Source organism: Aulonocara sp. 'chitande type north' Nkhata Bay, linkage group LG5 (genome assembly GCF_057382095.1).
Source record: "Aulonocara sp. 'chitande type north' Nkhata Bay isolate Kocher_YH1m ecotype deep benthic linkage group LG5, A_spYH_male_GT1.1, whole genome shotgun sequence".
In the NCBI taxonomy this organism is placed as follows: Eukaryota; Metazoa; Chordata; class Actinopteri; order Cichliformes; family Cichlidae; genus Aulonocara; species Aulonocara sp. 'chitande type north' Nkhata Bay.
This window is the reverse complement of record NC_141348.1, coordinates 6,718,387-6,739,271: the sequence shown is the minus strand read 5'-3', so window position 1 is coordinate 6,739,271 and position 20,885 is coordinate 6,718,387. Positions and strand designations below refer to the sequence as shown.

The 20,885-nt window shown below is 40.2% G+C and overlaps 1 protein-coding gene across 10 annotated transcripts in view; it reads right to left on the bottom strand.

The window, feature by feature from the left end:
• The window catches only part of plekha6 (pleckstrin homology domain containing A6), a 64,812-nt gene that overhangs the window by 17,086 nt on the left and 26,841 nt on the right, over positions 1-20,885 (bottom strand). For 9 of the 10 annotated variants that reach the window (XR_015129023.1, XM_086291126.1, XM_086291128.1 and 6 more), the window contains 12 exons: positions 15,687-15,758; positions 15,042-15,122; positions 14,048-14,197; positions 13,783-13,878; positions 9,795-9,906; positions 9,557-9,696; positions 4,611-4,778; positions 4,152-4,227; positions 3,784-3,887; positions 2,921-3,079; positions 1,855-2,001; positions 1,582-1,712 (listed from right to left, as the gene is read on the bottom strand). Coding sequence is in view for 9 of the 10 variants with exons in the window: in XM_086291126.1 (XP_086147252.1) it covers positions 1,582-1,712; positions 1,855-2,001; positions 2,921-3,079; positions 3,784-3,887; positions 4,152-4,227; positions 4,611-4,778; positions 9,557-9,696; positions 9,795-9,906; positions 13,783-13,878; positions 14,048-14,197; positions 15,042-15,122; positions 15,687-15,758 (1,436 nt within the window). In the remaining variant the exon portion in view is untranslated. The remainder of the gene's footprint in view (positions 1-1,581; positions 1,713-1,854; positions 2,002-2,920; positions 3,080-3,783; positions 3,888-4,151; positions 4,228-4,610; positions 4,779-9,556; positions 9,697-9,794; positions 9,907-13,782; positions 13,879-14,047; positions 14,198-15,041; positions 15,123-15,686; positions 15,759-20,885) is intronic. The other variant, XM_086291131.1, reaches the window with a different exon arrangement.

Here is a 20,885-nt window from a genome sequence, read left to right as displayed (position 1 = left end):
TATCTTTATTATTATTATTGTTCTTATTTTACACTTTTCATTGTTAGGCATTAGGTTTATTTGTAGTAGTCCTTTCCAACGTCTTTCCCTCTTCCATGTTACTGTGTCAGCTTGTCAGGATCTATTTGGGTTTGGAAGTGGAACAGAAATTAAAGAAATCCAAAGTGCCATTAAAACCAGGAGACATTCTTATATTTCAGAAGAAGGGATTAATTCAAAAGAAATGACCTCAATGCCATATTTTATTTAGGAACCCGAGAGAGCACTTTGCAAAATAACACATTCTTATAATTTCACCCTCAGATGAGCCAAGCTACAACTGTCAGGGAAGGTGGTGTAGGCACAGAGCATATGAGAGTGGTTAAGTTAATGTCTCTTGTCTAGATGAAGGCACAATACGGATCAATGGCAAGGCGTAGAGATTCAGTATCTTCAGTCTTCAGTGGACACTCCATTTCTGGCACAAAACACCTGTAAAAGATGGTCGATTTAGGAGGTGACCCGACAACTTCAGCCTGTCAAACATATTAATGGAGCAGTATGCTTTAAAAAAAAAAAAAAAAAAAATCAAATTAAGCATGCATTCAGTACCCTAAGAATTATTATGGTAGTTAAACACAGTGATAGTTGTATATCACTTCAAACAGAGGTGATCCAGTAATGCTGCACTAATGAATTAGACTAACTATTCACTTTAGCTAAAGTTATCAAGTTAGCTACAGAGTTGGGATGCTGTGCAAGACATAAATAAAGCTAAAATACAAAGGTTTGGACACTGTTTTGCATGTTTCCCTACTGTAGGGGTCTCTGCAAGCATACAGAGGGGGTACTCTGAGAGGGTACAAGATGACAACTTTGGAATTCTACTAGAAACAGTCGATCATATTTGTTTGTCAAAGCTGAATTCAGGGCAAACTACGCTAAATTAACGTTTTTAGCTAACAGCTACAATAAGCACAAAAGTTACCTTACGGCTATCATTTGTTAACATGACGCTTGTTCTTATACATGTAATACATTTATTACCAACCTGAGAGTTTATCCGCTGGTCATTCGACATGACGAATGACTTCTGAAGTCTTAATTCAGCTCAACATGCTGTAGATTCCCGTCAGTAACACTTTCGGTCCGCTAGTAAAACGTAGTTCTATTAATCTGTGCTTGAACCGGAACCGGATGTAAGTTCCAAAAAACTGAATTTTGGAACTGAAATTGAATTGTAGAACTGAAACTGAATGGTGAGAAGTGAAACTGAAATTATTCGAGAGCTGAATTTTTAAAGGATAAAATTCAGTTTCAAAGCAAATCAATTCATTTTCAAAATATAAATTCAATTTCAATTTAGACTAATTCAAATTCAGTTTTCAAAAGCATTTATTCAAGTTACAATTCAGATTCAATCTGAGCAATTCAAATTCAAATTGAACTTATTCAAATTCAGTTTCTGATGGCACAGATTTCTGCCCATAATCATCTCCTTTTATTATAAATGAAGAGGTAAAAGATGTTACAAATTTAAAATGTGTACAGCTTTAAATAAACAGACTTTTGCTAGAAATTTAAAGGAAGTTAAAACTGTACTTTGATTTGGCAATAAGGGTCTTGATTCGTTCTAGCTTCTTCTGCTTCTCCTTCTGCTCCTCTGGGCTCAAGAGAGTGTTATTCTCCACATCCAGGTAGCGTTCAGGGATCAGAACCTTGTCAGGAGCCATCTTTTATAACAAGAAAGAAAAAAATCTCTTTTATCTTTGTCTTTTATGATTTTGGACACAAAGGTAAGCTATTATGATTCTATTGTGAACATACCTGCCTTAAAATAGCCACAAAGTTAATAAATGATTCAACTTATTTCACCTCTTTGCTGATGTTGTAATGCTCTGGTTCAATCTGTAAACGTCTCAGACGAGCAATTTCTTCCTCTGGTGACTCTTGCCCCTGTCCTCGAACTGCCTTCTCTAAGTCTTTGATGTCAATCTCATGAGCTGTCAGCCGCCTACGGACCTGTGAATACAAACACAAACTAGATAGGACACACAGGCAGATACAATCAAATCATCAGCTAGCTAAAATGCGTATACCCTAGTCATACAACTTTGGCCTATCTCAATCACTGGTTTTATATTTGTAAATATTGGCAATGTTTTTCAGTGGATTATCTTACCCACCTGGAAGTACCAGAAATGCAAACAGGTGGACAATACGCATGGTACATGGACTGGTTTTTACTTTCCTACCATATCTAAGTGCTCAAAGCACTTTACAGAATTTGCCTCGTTCCCACAAGCACTTTTTCTATGCAAGTGCTTTCTATCTAGCATTCACACACATTCATACTCCAATGGACGCACTGGAGAGCAACTTGGGGTTAGTATCTTGGAAAATTTAGCATACAGACTGGAGCAGGCAGGAATCGACCAACCAACCTTGCAATTAGCAGATGACCTTCTCTACCTTCTGAGCTACAGCCACCCCAGTGTGATCAGTGTAAAGTGATCTCTATCATTCTGTCATTTTTACACATGAACTGACGGTGTTGGAGAATCACATTCACACAACAGGAGAAGGTCCATTTCAGATAAGTTGTAACTACTTGGTGTTTACATGGGTTATGTCTAGCTATTGTACCCAAGTGAATTTGCTAGACCACAACTTTCTCAGATGGGCTCACATGGAAATTACAAAGCTTTGTACTGGGGTAGGCAGGTATGACAGCAACAATTTGGGAAATCTGGGAAATGTGTGATATTGAGAAAAATTTCAAGCTGCAGTACATGTGTGAAAGTTCTTTCACACATGTACTGCAGCTATGACTATCATCTGAAAAATAAACACATACATGATTCATTTTTTACTTTACCAGCTCACTGTGACAATACTACAATTAAATACATGACAAGGATCACCATTAGCTTGCTCATACCACTTTGTAATTGGCTGGAGACTGGCCTCCTGACAGGTTTAGGCTTCTCCTTTTGTCCCTCATAGAACTGCACTGGTTGCGACGAAGTCGCTCATTTTGTTCCTCCACACTCATCTTCATCTTAATTTCTGTGGGAAAAGCAGCACTTTTTGGGCGCTCCTATGACAGAGAACAGGCTTATTTTTAGAGATAATTTCTCTCATATAAAAATATAATAAAATGGATTATAAATAAATTAATGCTGTCAGTGATAATCTCGTTAAAATGACGTTAACGCCATAACCGCATTAACGCGGTGGAGATTTGTGGTTATGGCGGTTATGGCATTAACGTCATTTTAACGAGATTAACGCTGACAGCGCTAAAATGAATATCAACCTTGTAACAGTTGCAGTGGTGTGGTGTCTCTTTAAGACAATGTAAGGGTTAGAGATGTCATAAGTATGCACCACTGCCCACTTTGGAGTATGAGATCCACTTGCTTGCAAGTGAGTTTATGGACTCGGACCTCTTTAACTTTTTGCAACGGGTTGTAGGAACACTGTGCTTCATGTATGATAATTAGTAGCTGTTCAATGGGTCTTTGTAAGGTTGAGTGTGCATTAAAATACAAGCACTGTGGAATTCCCAGTGCCAGTGTGGTCATGAGTTTTTCTGACTGTCCTGCTAAGTGTTTCCACTGCTCCTCTCAACCACTGAGTACAACCCACATTACAACCTCTTATGTGCATTCATGTCTAATGTTGTGAATATGACCCATTTCACATGTTTCTCAGTTCCACTGACCTGTTCATTGTTTATTATTGTTTGTTGTTTATTAAGGCTTATATTTTTTCTCTCCTAACCAGAGTGGGTTGACATACCCTGGAGACTCCATTAAGCACTCTGCTGTTACGGCGATGAACTTCAGTAAAGTTCCTCTGTGATTCATCAGTGGGGGATTTGGTTCTAGGAGGAACAATGCCAACTGTGCATGTGAAAAAATAAATACACTTATAAGTACAGGCCAAAAAAAACATGTTTGTATTCTCAAACATAACACTATGAGTCAGTCTTTAAAGTGTCACTTGATTAATTCATGCAATCAGACGTCAAAAGACAGAATACTGAATTTTTATCTTTAACTTGCTATTATAAGCGCCTTAAAGAATGTATCTCTGGGTTCTGCATACCCAAGTTATTGTTGTCATTGTTATTGCCATTTTTAAATCTTGATATTAAACTGTTGTACCTTTATTCATGGTGGACTGCCTGTCCTGGGCCTGCTCCTGAACATCACTGATATTGTTCGATTCTCCAAACTTGGGCTGGAATGCAGAGATGTTTTTATTTTGTCAGCACTGAACCTGAAGGTAGTGAACGATTCTAATACTGTTCAAAAAACTCAAGAATGCATTAGATAATGCCTTGTAATGGAAGAAACAGCTGGTACACCTGAAGAATCCCCAATGATGCAATCACACTATGGTTGAAAAAGTCTTCTTATTTTAAAGGAATTGCAGTAACCCATTCTTTAACAGTACTATACCTTTACTGTACAGCTGACCAGCTGCCAACTGAAGTGACAGTGCTGATCAAAATGTCCTCTTCAAGTACACATGACTTCAACAAATGTGATGCACCAAGGTTGGTTCACATTTTATTTCTTTCTCTAATGAAAGAGAGTATACCAGCAGAAATACCCAATTACCTTTCTGAAGTCAGAATCTTCACCACCAAGGTAATCAACATCGATGCCGAAGCTGTGTGGCCAGGTCGTGCTGTCAAAAGGCAGGGGAGGGATGGAGGGAGGAAAGGTATAGGAGGGATCCAATGGGTAATAGGATTTGGGAAGGGGAGGCCTAGGGGGAACACTTTCCTTGATCACCATAAGGGCAGTAGGGAGTGAAGAAGGAAGTTAACATAGGATAGGAGGAAGAGAGAGTGCTGCATATCAGGATAAGTGACAATAAGCCAGGCAAATTGCAAAGCAGAAATGTATTGATTGAGTTTCAGTCTAGTTAGTTAAAGAGTTGGATGAAAATCCCCAGCTGGTTGCTGAAACACTGATCACACCTTATAATAGCTAAACTCTAAGAAGCATTAAGACAGACTTAATTCAACATATGAAAATAATTATTTACGCATATTAATGTCTGTGAAGGTTCTCAGTCATCCAGGTCATCGTAGTCAAAGGAGCTTGCAAAGAAAAGCGTCTGGACTTCTTTAAGTTACTTGAAGACGTTTCACCTCTCATCCGAGAAGCTTCTTCAGTTCTAAGGTCAAATGGTGGAGAGTCCCAGATATAAACCTAGTGGGAGTTTCCCCCCACAGAGGGACAAAAGGACCCCCTGATGATCCTCTAATCGCTTGAGCCAAGGTGTGAAACTGGGTGTGGGTCACAATCAGCCAGAGTTTCGGGTGAGTTCATTGTGAAACCTGGCCCCACCTTATCATGCGAATTCCTGAGGTCAGATGGCCCAGGATGTGAGTGGGCGTTAAGGCGTCTGGGAAGGGATCTCAAAACTGGATTATAGATGGCAGAGAGTTGGTGTCGTAAACCCCCGCCTCTGTTCAAAGATGGTCGCTCACAGTGGACATAGATGGCTTCTTTCACTCCTCTTTCAAACCATCTGTCCTCTCTGTCCAAAATGTGAACATTGGCATCCTCGAAAGAGTGACCTTTGTCCTTAAGATGCAGATGGACTGCTGAGTCTTGTCCTGTGGAGGTGGCTCTTCTGTGTTGTGCCATGCGCCTGTGAAGTGGCTGTTTGGTCTCTCCAATGTAGAGGCCCAGACCTCTACATTGGAGAGACCAAACAGTCACAAAGTCCAGACGCTTTTCTTTGCAAGCTCCATATTAATGTGGAATCAAGTAATATGAAAGTTCAAGGCATCGTCTTTTCACAAACTAATGTTAATCTAAAGTATTGATCTAAAGATGGTCTTAAGTGTTGACCATAAACCTAACACTGGCCAGCCAAGTAAGAGCCGTATACCTGTCAAATTTAAACTAAAACATTATACGGTAGGGCTGCACAGCAATTGTGAGGTTTGAAACAGGCTTGATTGTTTACAAGAATATTAAGGGTATAGAGTGCAAAACTACATCTTAACCATACCTCAAGTAGAACAGTGTGGTAAAAAGCACTGATCATGCACTCTTCCCTTCTTATCTTAACATCTAATATCTTAGACTTGTCACCCCTTTGTATTTCTATTTGTATTCTATCCCTTTATTCTATCCCCACCTCCTCCTTTTTGGTTGGTTTTATTTTTGTTTATTTCTCTTGCCTGTCTTGCTGTACACATCATCATACAATGTAATAGCTGAAATAAAACAAATTAAAATGAATAAATAAATAGATTAAAGATTCACATGAAGAGGATGGACCCATAGACACTCTAGCTGTTCGTGCAATAGCAAAATGTGTTTGGCACCATAATGCATTCAGATCACAATTCGGATAGGACAGGATTTTTTGAAATACTTTATCTCTTCTTCTTATTTACCTCTTCTTAAGTTGTTCAGAACTTTAGTTGTTCAGTTGAAGTTGATGTTGATACTAAAATAATTAGGAAACAATTTGAAATTAATCTAAAATAATTTGGCTTTGACTTTGTTCTTTATTTTATTGACAGGGACTCTGGAATTCAAGCCTGAATATTTGTCATTGTCCTTGACCCAGTGTTTTGTACACACACACACACACACACACACACACACACACACACACACACACACACACACACACACACACACACACAAAACAAGGTGCACGTCAGGTGTTGAGAAACCAGGACACCTTGATGAGAAGTGGGCTACTGGAACAATATGGCATAAGTGGGAAAGAGAAGAAAATAGGGCGCTGTTGATATCGAAACAGCTAGGAGCTCAGTATTTCAACATTCAGAAGAAGGAACTGCTCTCACAGCTAGAGATTGACAAGGTACAAAACAAATGTTATGGCAAGGGGGAGCCTGGACAACATGTCAGGGGGATCAAGTATCAGAGCTGCAGAGAGGTGCAATGGAGAAGGTGCCTAAGACGTACAGCAAGCTGTCCATACTGGAGGCCTTGGAAACTGCCAAGCAAAGATTCACAGCCTTGGCCAGCCACTTGACAAGGTACACCAGAGAAATAGAAAGCAGGAGAATGAACCAGCTGTTCTCTGCAGAACCATCCAAAGTGTACTCTCAGTGGCAGGGGAACAGTATGAGAACAATATGAGAACAGCACCAACAAAGCTGGAGACTGGAAAATACTGAAAGAACATATATGAGAAGGATGCAACTCATAACAGCAATGCTCAGTGGCTAGTGGATCTAGAAGCAGACCACAGGAACCTCCATGAACAGGGTCCAGTAACCATCACAGTGGCAGACATCCAAGAAAGGGTCTCCAGTATGAAGAGTTGGACAGCACCAGGCCCCGACATGGTTCACACCTAATGGATGAAGAAGCTGACTGCACTCCACAAGCGTCTGGCAGCACAAATGAACCAGCTGCTTGTCGATGAGAGACACCCAGAATGGCTAACTGAAGGCCAGGCAATCCTGATCCCCAGAAGGGACCGGTCCCATCCGGCCAATAACCTGCCTCAGTACCACCTGACAGTCATCATAGTGGCTAAGATGAACAGGTCTATGGCTCCATACATGAGCGGGGCACAGAAAGGGATTGGCAAGAATACCAGAGGCGCAAAACACCAGCTACTGGGAGACAGACCAGTCACACCAGACTGCAAGATGAGGCTGACTAACGTGTGCACTACCTGGATTGATTACAAGATGGCCTATGACTTAATGCCCCACAACTGTATCCTGGAATGCCTAGACCTATACAAGATCAACAGGACCCCAAGATCCTTCATCAGGAACTCAATGGGGATGTGGCGTACAACACTAGAGGTCAACTTTAAGTCCATAGCACAAGTCAGCATCAAGTGCGGGATCTACCAAGGAGATGCTCTGTCCTCACTGCTGTTCTGCATAGGCCTGAACCCCCTCAGTGAAATCATTGACAAGACTGGCTACGGATACTGACTACGGAGTTGAGCAGTTGTTAGCCACCTCCTCTACATGGATGACATCAAGCTGTATGCCGATTCACTGATCCACACCACCAGGATATACAGCAATGACATCGGAATGTTGTTCGGATTGGAGAACCTGGTACCTGGGAATCCCACAGGCAAATGGGAACAACGAGGAGCCCGTTAGGAAAGATGCAAACACCAAGTACCTGCAGAAGGTCAGGCAAGTCTTGAAGAGTCAGCTGAATGGTAAGAACAAGATCCTGACATCAAGACCAGGATGCTCCTGACCATGCTTGGAGGGTTTCACTCCAAGTCCAGCACCCTGAGGCTGTATGCTAAGTGGAAGGAAGGAGGCCAGGGACTGGTGAGTGTCAGTACCACAGTCCACGATGAGACAACAAAAATCCTTGAGTACATCAAAAAGACAGCCACAACTGACTGTGTGCTCAGTGAATATCTTAGGCAGCAGAAACCCAAGAAAGAGGAGGAACCATCATGGAAGGACAGGCCCCTGCACAGTATGTACCACCGACAGACAGAGGAAGTGGCTGACATCCTACCAGTGGCTGGACAAAGCTGGACATTTAGACTGGTTGGGCAAACTCACGTGCATCCTTGAATATCCTTGAGTGGATAAAGAGGAGTTCTAAGACAAGGAACGAAACTGCTTTGTTCCTCCTGAATCTAAGGTTCAACAAACAGATGGACTCCCCTCTCCAGTCCTGGCATAGACTTTCCCACTGTGATCCCCCTATAATTGGAACATAATCTCTTGTCCTCTTTCTTAAATATGGGAACAAATACCCCAATCTCCCATTTTAAAGGCACCACTTCAGACCTCCACAGAACATTGCAAAAAAACATGGCAGCCAGGACAGCTATAGCATGGCAACACGATGCTATGAACAGCTAATAAATAAATGATTTGTTCTTAAATTTAGAAATAGTGAAGCCATTATTTAGAAATTATGAAAACACCTTTCATCAAACAGGTTGTATATTAAGTTATTAATTAAGAATAAAAATGTCATACCTGTGTTTTTTTAAATGCACACTGATGTAATGAACTATTTACTTAAACACTTACTGAATGAGCCCGATGTTAGGAAACACCCCAGTAATCATGGGAAAACTAACAATGATCCAGATGTAAGCATGTTACGACATGTTTTCTGAGGACAAGCTTGGCTTCATCTCTGCAACCGTCGAAGGTTAACTAATTAATCTCTCGAGTATCAGAATGGATATGGATTGCATCTGAGTGCTGATTGGTATATTCAGAATATTGGCATTGTACACCAAGAAAACTGGTCTGTTCTCTGGCCTTTCCTGGGTTTATAGCTTAGTTAGTCCCTTTTTGATCTATTTCCTCCTCTACAGGGTTTAATGTCCTTAAGGACTCCCTGAGGTTCTAGAAAGCTAGAGTAATCTATGAAAAGTATGCTCACAGTTTTCACAACCATAATAATTTACATGTTCTGCATAAGACACTGGGTCAGCTTCCCTATAACTTTGGGGTCCATGGTTTGGCATTTTGTCAGGTTTGAAATTAGGCACAAGGCATGGCTTGGGACGTTTAGAATTTCCTCTTCTATGCAATTTAGGATTAAGTGCTTACCTCCAGACCCAACTCCTTGGTTGGAGAAGCCTGGCAAACAGGCACTGGGGAGTAGGGGCTCAGTGGACTGGTAAGGCTTACTGAGCTCAGTGGGCTTGCTGGACTATTGGTGGTAAAGGACCCTGATGCACCACTGTCAACTGAAAAGAGAAACAAACTTAAAGTGTCAGGAAAAGGCCATTAGATAGAAGGTAGAAACACAGGCCATTATGTTCAAGATTAGTTTAGTTTCTTTTACCTCTACCCTTGGCTGTTTTTATGCCTCTGGATAAGCTGTTCTTTTGTAGACCTTCTAATACATCCTGGACTCTCCAAAACTCTTTTTGGATGTGCCGCCGAACTAATTCACTCTAAAAAGAAATTACAAGGAAAAATAGCAGAAATTAGACCCTAATACTAATAACAGTCAGGTCCATTTATTAATTTCAGTTATGTGGAAAAAATGTGGAATTGGTGTTCCCCCGGATAAGCTGGAGGAGGTGGCTGGGGAGAGGGAGGTCTGGGCCTCTTTGCTTAGGCTGCTGCTCCCGCGACCCGGCCCCGGATAAAGCGGATGAAGATGGATGGATGGATGGATGGAAAAAAATAACTACATGTCATCGAAATTGCTCGCATTTTTTTTTGTTTCATTTTAACAAAAAAAGAGGAAAAAACAAACAAAATCTGTTGTTATGGAATCATTAAAGGATTAGATATATATAAAATATATGATAGCAGACCTCCACTAAGATAGCAGAGAATATCATTCTGAGTACTTACTTCGCATGCACTAGTATTTGTAATATACTCATTTTGTTTTCTTTGTTTTTTCTAAATGTTGTTTAAAAAGTTTGTAGTGCAGTAAAAATTAGATAACATGACATATTTTTACTTTGATTACACAAAGATTACGTAGAAGTAATGGATAATAGGTTTTTGTACTTTTCTCGATATATATCTTGTGTTTTTTGTTTAGCGTTGCCCTGTTTAGTTTTGATAATTTTTCTCAGTCTCCCCATGACTGTTTGTTTTTTTGTTCAGCCAGAAATAAACGGCTCTCCTTTTGTTTGCTCCATTTCTGTCTCCATTTATCTGCCTTTGGGTCCACACACTCCACTCCACGCCGTCAGCTACAGCAGACATGAAACATCCCAATGGCATTCAACTCTGGATAATATGGCTCTTCGGAAAGAAGACTCAAATCAGGCTCGACTCCCTAAAATAACTCTCAAAGGCGAATTTTATGAGCTGGAGAGGAATGGCATCTCACTAGTTTAGAAGATGATCGTTTAGGCTGGAAAGAGTTTGCTCCTCCATAAAGCTCACTAAGTCACTGACTTAAGAAAATAAGAGGTTTATTTTCAGAGTCATAGCTCTCTTAAGCCAAGCATTCCTTTAACCTTAACCAGTAACAACTTTATGAATTTCATTACACAAAGATTTTTAACCGTTAGAGAATTATTTATTCATAACATCTGACTGCTAAAAGAAATACTACCATAAATTAATGCTTTAATCATATAAAGGCGCTCAATCAGTCCCTATTACTGGGCTGCATACCACAGGCCTTTAAGGTGGCAGTGATTAAACCATTACTTAAAAAGCCATCACTTTACTCAACTGTCTTAGCTAATTAAAGGACATTCTCTAACTATCCTTTTATCTGAAAAATTCTTGAAATAGCAGTCATAAAACAGCTAACTGCTCATCTGCAGAGGAACTATTTATTTGAAGAGCTTCAAAAAGGCAGAAACATGATTACTGAAGATCACAATGATCTTCTTATGGCCTCTGACAGTGGACTTACCGTGTGCATGTTTTACTTGACCTCAGTGCAGCTTTAGATACTGTTGATCATTGCGTTTTATTACAGAGCATGTCACAGGTATTAAAAGGTACTGTGCTGCAATGGTTTGAATCATATCTATCTGATATACTCAAATTTGTTCATATTAATGTGGAGTCCTCTTCATACAATGAGGTTAATTACAGAGTTCACAGGCTTATGTGCAAGGATATGTTCTATTTAAATTATACATGCTTCCCATCTTATCTTAAAGACCTCATAGTCTACCACTTTGTTCTTAGACTGCTTGCTTACTTGTCATGGTACTCCAGTCCTTCTGTGTGTCCACTTTGCCCTAATCTCCTCCTGTGCACATATTTTCTGCCTCTCCCTCTGTTTTAATCAGGTTTGTACAGTTGTTGTTGGGTTGGGACCTTAGTTACACTACAGTGCAACATGTCACAATTAAAAGCTAATCTTTAGCTATTAGCAGTCGCTTATTGACAAAGTAGTTCACTTTTTGCTGGAATCTCCTGCTCTAATTACATCCCACCATCTATTTTCTGACCATGACAATTATACCTTCTTCCATCTCATCCTCACTCTGTTGTTGGGACTGCTAATCCAGAATTCAAAATTGTGCTCCTCACATACAAGGTCTTAAATAATCAGGCCCCATCTTATCTTAATGACCTTGTAGTACCATATCACCCTATTAGAGCACTTTGCTCTCACACTGCAGGCCTACTTGTTGTTCCTAGAGTATTTAAAAGTAGAATGGGAGGCAGAGCCCACAGTTTTCAGGCCCCTCTTCTGTGGAACCAGCTTCCAGTTTGAATTCAGGAGACAGACACTATCTCTACTTTCAAGATTAGGCTTCAAACTTTCCTTTTTGCTAAAGCATATAGTTAGGGCTGGACCAGGTGACCCTGAATCCTCCCTTAGTTATGCTGCAATCAGTGTAGGCTGCATTGGGTGTTTGTTCTTCATTCACTATGTGTTAATAGACCTCTCTGCACTGAATCATACTCGTTATTTATCTCTGTCTCTCTTCCGCAGCATGTCTTTATCCGGTCTTCCTTCTCTCACCCCAACTGGTCACAGCAGATGGCCCCGCCCCTCCCTGAGCCTGGTTCTGCCGGAGGTGTCTTCCTGTTAAAAGGGAGTTTTTCCTTCCCACTGTCACCAAAGTCCTTGCTCATAGGGGGTCATATGATTGTTTTTGTTTTTTTCTCTGTATGTATTATTGTAGGGTCTAGCTTACAATATAAAGTGCCGTGAGGCCACTGTTGTTGTGATTTGTTGCTGTATAAATAAAATTGAATTAAATTGAAAATTCAATTATCCATTCTCTGGCACTTCTTGGGATTGCGAGGGCTGGTTACTAGTTGTTGCTGGTACTGTTGACAGTGCAGCAACAGCCCTGACACCTGACTGTCAGTGAATATGAGAGTTTGCTGCATCTATTTCTATTTTCTTTTTCTCTCTCAGCTTTTCAGCTCCACCTTTTTGTGTTTGTTCATCTTTATCAACCACTTCTCCCCCACTAAACTCTGTTCCACAAGGTGCACCCAGGGAAGGTAAAGGAGGGGCCGGTAACATAAAGAGATTAGATTAGGAAATCAGTGTCAGAAATTACAATGAACAAATGGGCTGCAAGTGCTTGTAGGACTGGTGAGCAGCGGACTCTGTTTTAAAGTGAGATTTAGGTTTAGGTGTTGATATTACTGGATTTTTATCAATTGAGAGAGTCAATAAAACGTTGTTTAGTTAATAATTAGAAACTGGCAGAAAAAGCAGGCTCACTTTGCTTAATTTAAACGTTCTAAATTAATCACAAAATGTGCATATCCTGCATATCTGGCCTTTTTCAATTTAATCTCATTTTTTCCACACAGTGACAAACTTGTTAAATTAGCCTCTGGAATTACTTATATGTAATTCACACAAGCTTAATATTTAAAATTGTTTTCCAGTGTCACTTTGACACAAATCAACAGAATGTAGCCAGCCAACCTCCTTTGACCTAAGGTTGCAAAAACCCTATAATAGCCAGTTGCTGTAAAAATATTTAATCAGATTTTTAGATTAACTTATATCACATCAAAACCTCTGCTGTCTTGTTTTCGTTTTTTGTTTTGTTGTCATCATTAAAAATCATTCAAAACAGACAAATAAAGAAAAAATGACAGTTACTACAAATCAAAAAAAGTAGATGGTGGTGGCTGGCTGAATAATTATGACTAGATAATCTCTTACTGTAAAATAACCTAAAAATAATGATTAATTAAAAAGGAGGGGGGGGGGGGGGGGGGATTACAGATATGATGATATTGTTCAATTCAATTTCAATTCAATTTTATTTATATAGCGCCAAATCACAACAAAAGTCGCCTCGAGGCGCTTTATATTAATAATAATATTAATAATATATGTATTATATTACATTGTGACCTTTTACCTGTCCTCCAGCATTAAGCTGCTCCCACAGGTCTCCATGGATGGCATTGGCCTCATCCTCTAATGCTTCAAACTCCATGCAAGCAGTTGTTAAAGCCTGAGAGACATACAAAATAAAATAAAAATAGTATTATTTATACTGTCAGCAATATTCAGACTGTTTGATTTAGACATATAACAAATAGAACATTTAATGAGCAGATGTACATTGCACAATCACGTGGAGCTGTGCATTTTTTGAAATGCAGACAAGTTACTGAACTCACACTGGAGGCCTGGGAGAGCTCCCCTCTGATGTTAATCAGCTGGTTCTGCTGGGTTTCCTTTTTGAACTGCAGCTTTTCCATGATTAAAGGCTGGTTATGGTATATCTCCATTTCCTGATGAGTAGCCAACAGTGCTTCCTCTAGGCTGTCCTGGTAACAGCAAGTGTTTTGTTGAAAATTAGTTTTTCTGCTTATTTAGTAAATAGACAGTGCACTGCAACATCCCTGTTGATCTATTTAAGAGAACATACACATTTCATCTAAATATTCGGATGTAAGGTTATAATGGTTTCACATAAATAAATGAGTGAAATTATTAGCTACGATACATGCTAACTGACCAGAAGAAACACTACATTGTGCACTAATTTAACGCAAGAGTCAGAAGACGTTGATTCAACTCTGTGGTCATTAATTGTGCTGTAGTTAGTGGGGTTGTTGTATTGGAACAATTCAGCCTCACCGCAGGGAGTAAAACTACTTGGGTAGGGTTAGAAAAAAATCATGCTTTGGGTTAAAACACAACAGATAACACTTTTTTCAAAGCTTGCCAGAGCGACGCATCCCCTCAGAATCCACATAGGCACGAGACATTCCTCCAGTTGAAATACATTTGTTTCAAAGTCGTGCTGACTGTAATGAAAAAAGAGGCCAGGGTGGTGAAAAACAAAACAACTTTCAGTGTAAAGAGGTCCCGTACAACAACACCACAAAATACAGCTTGAAGTCACCACAAATTAAGTGTTGACTAAAGGTAAGGTTGTATTAATAGCTAGGTTGTTCTAATGTACTGAGTTAAACTGCTTTCCTCTGATATATAAAGTATATTATCTTCAAATATGGTTAGGACAAATAAGGCTTTATGGGTTTCCTTTACCATGACAGTAGTACATTGCTGTGTTCAGTAGCTATTAAAAAACTCCAGTGATTTCATACGAAGCGTTTCTTAAGAATTTCACAATAAAATGTCACATTTCCGAGGAAAATTGTGTACCTTATTCATTCTCAGTCTGTGGACAACTGCCTCATGGTCTTTCAAAATCTGGTTCTGCTCACATAATCGCCCCAAGAGCTTCTGTGTAACAAGGAGTGGTTATTTTGTGAATTTGAGAGACACCAGGAAGGAAATATAAAACAAAGACAGGACAGCAGTGTGTATATGTCAGTAAAAAATATACAGCACAAAAACATCACATTTGTATGCAATATGTGACTCTTAATCTGCTTCTTCTAGTTTCAACCACTAAACTGAGTAGCAACTGATTTCAGACATTTAATAAATAGGGTTACTGTAATTATATTTTTTATTGTTTTACTGACAATGTTCACCCTCATGCAAAAACTAGGAAAACTATATTGTAAATATATTATTGTGGACTTCTTGATGCATTCTCAATCATCCAGGAAAGTAAATCTCCAAAAGTTGATTCTGTTCATCTGGACGTAGCGTTTTCAAAAACGCTACATCCAGATGAACAGAATCAACTTTTGGAGATTATTGTGGACTGTAAAATTGAGATTAGGTTCCTAGTCTACAGGACATACAAACATGGGGAAATGAGTGCTCACATACTTCTCACCATGCACTGTATAAAAAAATAAAAAGCACATCATTTGGGTGTGAATGCAAAACTCTTACACTGGTTTCGATCTCATTGAGTTTCAGTGTAGGATGCAGTTCTCTGTAGTTTATATCCTGGAAAGGAGGCACCTGTAAAAAATGATTTGCCTGTCATTATCAATCAGAGACTGTATACTGTTCCACTGAGACGAAAACAAAATTAAAATATATATTCTGGTCTTTATTAAAGTAATGTAAAGCCCAATTACATCTTTACATTGAACTAAAATCTCAATGATTCTATTTATTCACAAAATTATTGAGATCAATGGTTATGTTCTTTCTGAGATCAACAGTTCCTGTACTGTTAAACTTGACTAAATTGAGCTATGTAACGGTTTTCAATCTAGTCAACATGACTGTATTAAAATTACATACCAACAAAAACAAACAAAACCAACAAGTACATAAAATAAAACAAAATCATAAATTTCCACTTTTTTCTAAAAATTTCAATTCACCCCTTTAAAAGGGTGATAAATAATTAGAAAGCAAACAGTAATGTCAAGGTTGAGCTTAAACATAAGCAATTCAGAAGTGTGAGAGAAAAAAGTAAAACAACATGTGACCACATTAACGAAACCAATATTTCAAATTATGGGATCCCCGATAATCACAGCAGAAGGGGTAAAAAGACGAGCGTGACACGGATTGCTTTTGGATTGACTAAATCCTGTTTGTGTTGTGGGGTGGTGACATTAAGATTGTAAGTAACAAATCTGTATCGCAACCAATGTTCTGGCCACACACGAGAGTGTTTGATATATTTTGGGACTACGACTATAAATAATTAGCAGTTTTCACAACTGTGGCTCAAATATCCTGCCAAGTGCAGCATTCAGTTATGTTGAATTCACTCTAGAGATCTTCTTGTCACTATGCTTGCACATTTTAATTTTAATGCCATAAATGCCAGTGAATCAGACCTGAATTCAGCTGATTCTCCATGTATATCTTCAGTGAAATCTCAGCTGCAGGGGAGGGGTTGAGTGTACAATAAAATAAGCAGTCACCATTATTCCTTAGTGCTAGTGGTGCTGAAACCCAGTAGTGTGATGACAAATCGATGACCTCCACAACAGTTGGAGGTAGTGATGGGATTTCCAGCTCTTTTTAGAGAACCGGCTCTTTCGGCTCGGCTCACTAAGAAGAGCCGGCTCTTTCGGGTCCCAAGCGGCTCTTCAGATTGTTTTGTTGCTTTAATTTATTATTAACAACAATATAAAATTATGCAGAAAAGGAATTAGTAATGTAAAAAAAAAAAGTGGTTTTATTTGTATATGCTTATATATAAATATATACGGTGGCCCCTTGAAACAAAGCACGTACAAATCCCAAAGCACGTACAAACTCCAAAACACATTTCTAGCGTTAACTGAACTTCCAAAACAGAGCTACCTAGATCACTTAAATTGCACAATTAAAAGCATATGTGTATTGTTTGTGTATTTATACACAAGCACTCATATATATTCAAATAATTCAAAAACTTTTCATTTACCTGTTACTACCACACACCAAATCCAGTCGTTGGTACTTCCTGGCTTGTGTAGCCACTAGGTAACAAAAGCTCAACACTGCGCCTAGCATCATGGAGCACTTCTGTTGTGTTTTGTATGTGCTTCGGAGTTTGTACGTGCTATGGAGTTTTTACGTGTTTTGGAGTTTTTACATGTTTTGGTGTTTGTACGTGCTTCAGGGTTTGTACGTCCTTCAGAGTTTGTACGTGCTATGCAGTTTGTACATGTTTTGGAGTTTTTACGTGTTTTGGTGTTTGTACGTGCTTCAGGGTTTGTACGTCCTTCAGAGTTTGTACGTGCTATGGAGTTTGTACGTGTTTTGGAGTTTTTATGTGCTTCGGGGTTTGTACGTGCTTCGGAGTTTGTACGTGCTATGAAGTTTTTACATGTTTTGGAATTTTTACGTGCTTCGGGGTTTGTACTTGCTTCGGAGTTTGTATGTGCTATGGAGTTTTTACGTGTTTTGGAGTTTCTACGTGCTTCGGGGTTTGTATGTGCCGTAAATATACTTTAAATATACTTTTGTTTATTCACTCCACATAAAATGTTAAAAAGAAATCATATAATACAAAAACCAACTATTTACATTTCAACTTTTAACTATTTAAATTTTCAGATTTTTCCTTTTAAACAAATTTAAAGTAAAACAACATAAAACACTGCAAGTCACAACACAATTAAATATAAATTAAAATATAAAAACAAAAAGAAGATGTACATTCTCTGTCATATGGGCCTGCATGAATAAACTTTCTGAATCCTTTATCATCCGCAACTGAAAATAGTTGTGGACCATTACTATACCTTTTTAATGTGAAGTTGTTGTCACTGGCTCTCTTTCTCTATCTCTCCCTCCCGCTCTGTTCCTGTGCTACTAAGAGTGTAACTACCAGCCCTCCCCCCTCTTCCCAGCGCAAAGCACAGGTCGCGTGCGAAGTGAAGCGGAAAAAAAGTTCAAGAGAGAGGGTGAGAGAAAGAAGAAAAAAAAAACCACGGCTCGCGTCGTTCACTTCAAAGACCCGGCTCTAAGAGCCGTTTCGTTCGCGACCGACACATCACTAGTTGGAGGTGCTAGTCCAGACAGTGGTGGAACTGCCAGCTATACAACTTCAAGCAGGCGGCAGCGAATTGCCGATGGCTGGACAGGGTTAAAAAATTATTCAAAAGGAATGACTGGCCATTGGGGCGGGGGGGCTGGAAGGAGGTGTTGGCCGTCCGATTGGGATCTGGGATGCGGGGCCTCCCTGCTGCTGCGGAGCCTGGGACGGTCTGCTTGCTTCCACCCTGGGGGAAAGGGTAAAATCTCCTGGGTCTAGATGCCAAGGTGTTGGAAATGATTTTCCGTCTGTTAGTCGATACAAGAGGGAAAATGCGGTTTTAATACTGGACAAGCCCTTCATGCTATGGAGGATACTTGATGGGGCATGTGAGTTTGCCCAACCAGTCTGCATGTGTTTTGACTTGGAGAAGGCATTTGACCACATATGACAGGTGCTTCAGGAGTATGGGGTGTCATTCAAACCTTATACAACCATTGCAAGAGTTTGGTACGCATTGCTGGCAAGACCCTGGTGGTGACCAAGGGCCAGCGCTGGTCCACCAGATGACGGGGTTCTGTTGGCTTCATCAAGTGATGGCCTCCAACTCAAACTAGAGCAGCAGCGGGTATGAGAATCGGCCCCGGAAGGGTCGAGTGCCTACTCTGGGTCAGGGATGAGTTCCTGCCCCAAGTAGAGGAGTTTAATTATCTCAGGGTTTTTTTCATGCGTGAGGAGAGAAGAGAGCGGGGGATTGACAGACAAATTGGTGCAGCTGCTGCAGTGATGTGGATGCTGTACCGGTCTGTTGTGGTGAAGAGATATCTGAGCGTAAAAGCGAAGCTCTCAATTTCTTGGTTGGTCTACATCCCTACCTTTACCTATGATATGAGCTTTGGGTAGTGACTGGAGAGATCTCTCAGCTGGCCTGGGAAGGCCTTGGTGTTCCCCTAGAAAAGAGGCTGGAGGAGGTCTGGCCTTCTCTACTTAGGGTGCTGCCCCCGCGGCCCAGTCCAGGATAAGTGTAAGAAAATGGATGGATGGATGGAATGAATAATGGCCCAATTTCATTGGCCGGGGATTTGGGAGGACATGCACCAGTGACGCTGTAACTTAGGTGGTAAAGCAGGTCGCCTACTAATTATTGGTTCAGATACTAATCCTATGTTGCTCTCTGATGCATCCATCGGAGTATGAATGCATCTGAATGTTAGATAGAAGGCACTTACATAGAAATAGCATATAAAAAAAAGTGCTTATGTGAAGCAAGATGTGTAAACCGCTTTGAATGCTCAGAGTAGAAAAGCGTTATATAAGAACCAGTCCAGTCCATTTGGTGTGCATCGTACTCTGATTGTGAGCTGGTGAACCAGTGGGCCATTTCAAAAACACCCAGTAGTGTTAAGGGTACTCTCATTCAAGCGCACTGGCATGGACCAGCATGAGGACTACTGTTCCCTTCACGGTCTTTTTGAACTCCTCTCTCTTTGTTATTTCTCAAGTTTCTCATGTTCCTACTTCCTAGTGTTTCTATCATTTGGTATAGCTACATCTATCACTGGTGTCATCCTCCTCTGCTTGTCCACCTCTACTATGTCCGGTTGATTAGCCATCAGCTGTTTATCAATTTGTATCTGGAAGTCCCACAGGATCTTAGGTTGGTCAATCTCAACTACCCTTGGGAGGCAAGACAAGGGTAGTTTGACCTCTGGACCTCCAGGCCATACCCAGCACAGATATCCCTGTATACTATGCTAGTCACTTGGTTAGGGCATTTCATGTATTCCCTACTTGCGATTATCTTGCGCCCTGCTGTTACTTGCTTGTCTTGGGGGAATCTCTGCACAGCCTGCACCTGGGATCTTTTGCTTAGAGTATGTTCCTGTGCTGTCTTGATTATTTCCTCTGTGCTTTCTTTGAGTCTAGCATTCTCTAGCCATTGTAGGATTTCTTGACATCAGCTATGTCTTCTATCTGCCAGTGGTAGATGCGGTGCACAGACCTGTCTTTCCATAATAGTCCCCTTCTTGCTCCTCTGCATGTGCCTGTTCATGCTAACTACTATGATGCCTGACAGGAGCTTCCATGTTGAGCTGAAGGTTATTTGTCGGTAGTTGGATGTGACCGGTGCAATATGGGGATCCGTGGGTATCAGGACTGTCTGTCTTTCAGTTAGCCATTCTCTGTGTATCTCATCCATTAGCGGCTGGTTCATTTGTGCTGAGAGACATTTGTGGAGTGTAATTAGCTTTGTTAACCAGTAGGTTAGAATCATGTTAGGGCCTGGTACTGTGTAACTTTTCATGCTTGAGACACTTTCTTGGAGATGTCTGCCACTGTGATGGTTACTGAATCCTTTTTAGGGATGTTACTGTGGTCTGCCACTTGCCACTAAGCAAGAGAACAAAAACAATTTTTGGATAGATTAAACAAGATTCCGGTACAAGATTATCTGGTACCTGATTGATGGGAAGAGAAAAGTATGGAGAACTAAAGGAACAACATTATCTTTCCAACATGTTGAAGGTGGCATGGACATGTATGGCTGCATTTGGAAGCAGGTCACTACTGATGATGATAATGATGTGACTGCTGATTGAATTGGCAGGATGAATTCTGAGGTTTACACGGCTATGCTCTCTGGCGGTTCAAACCTTCAG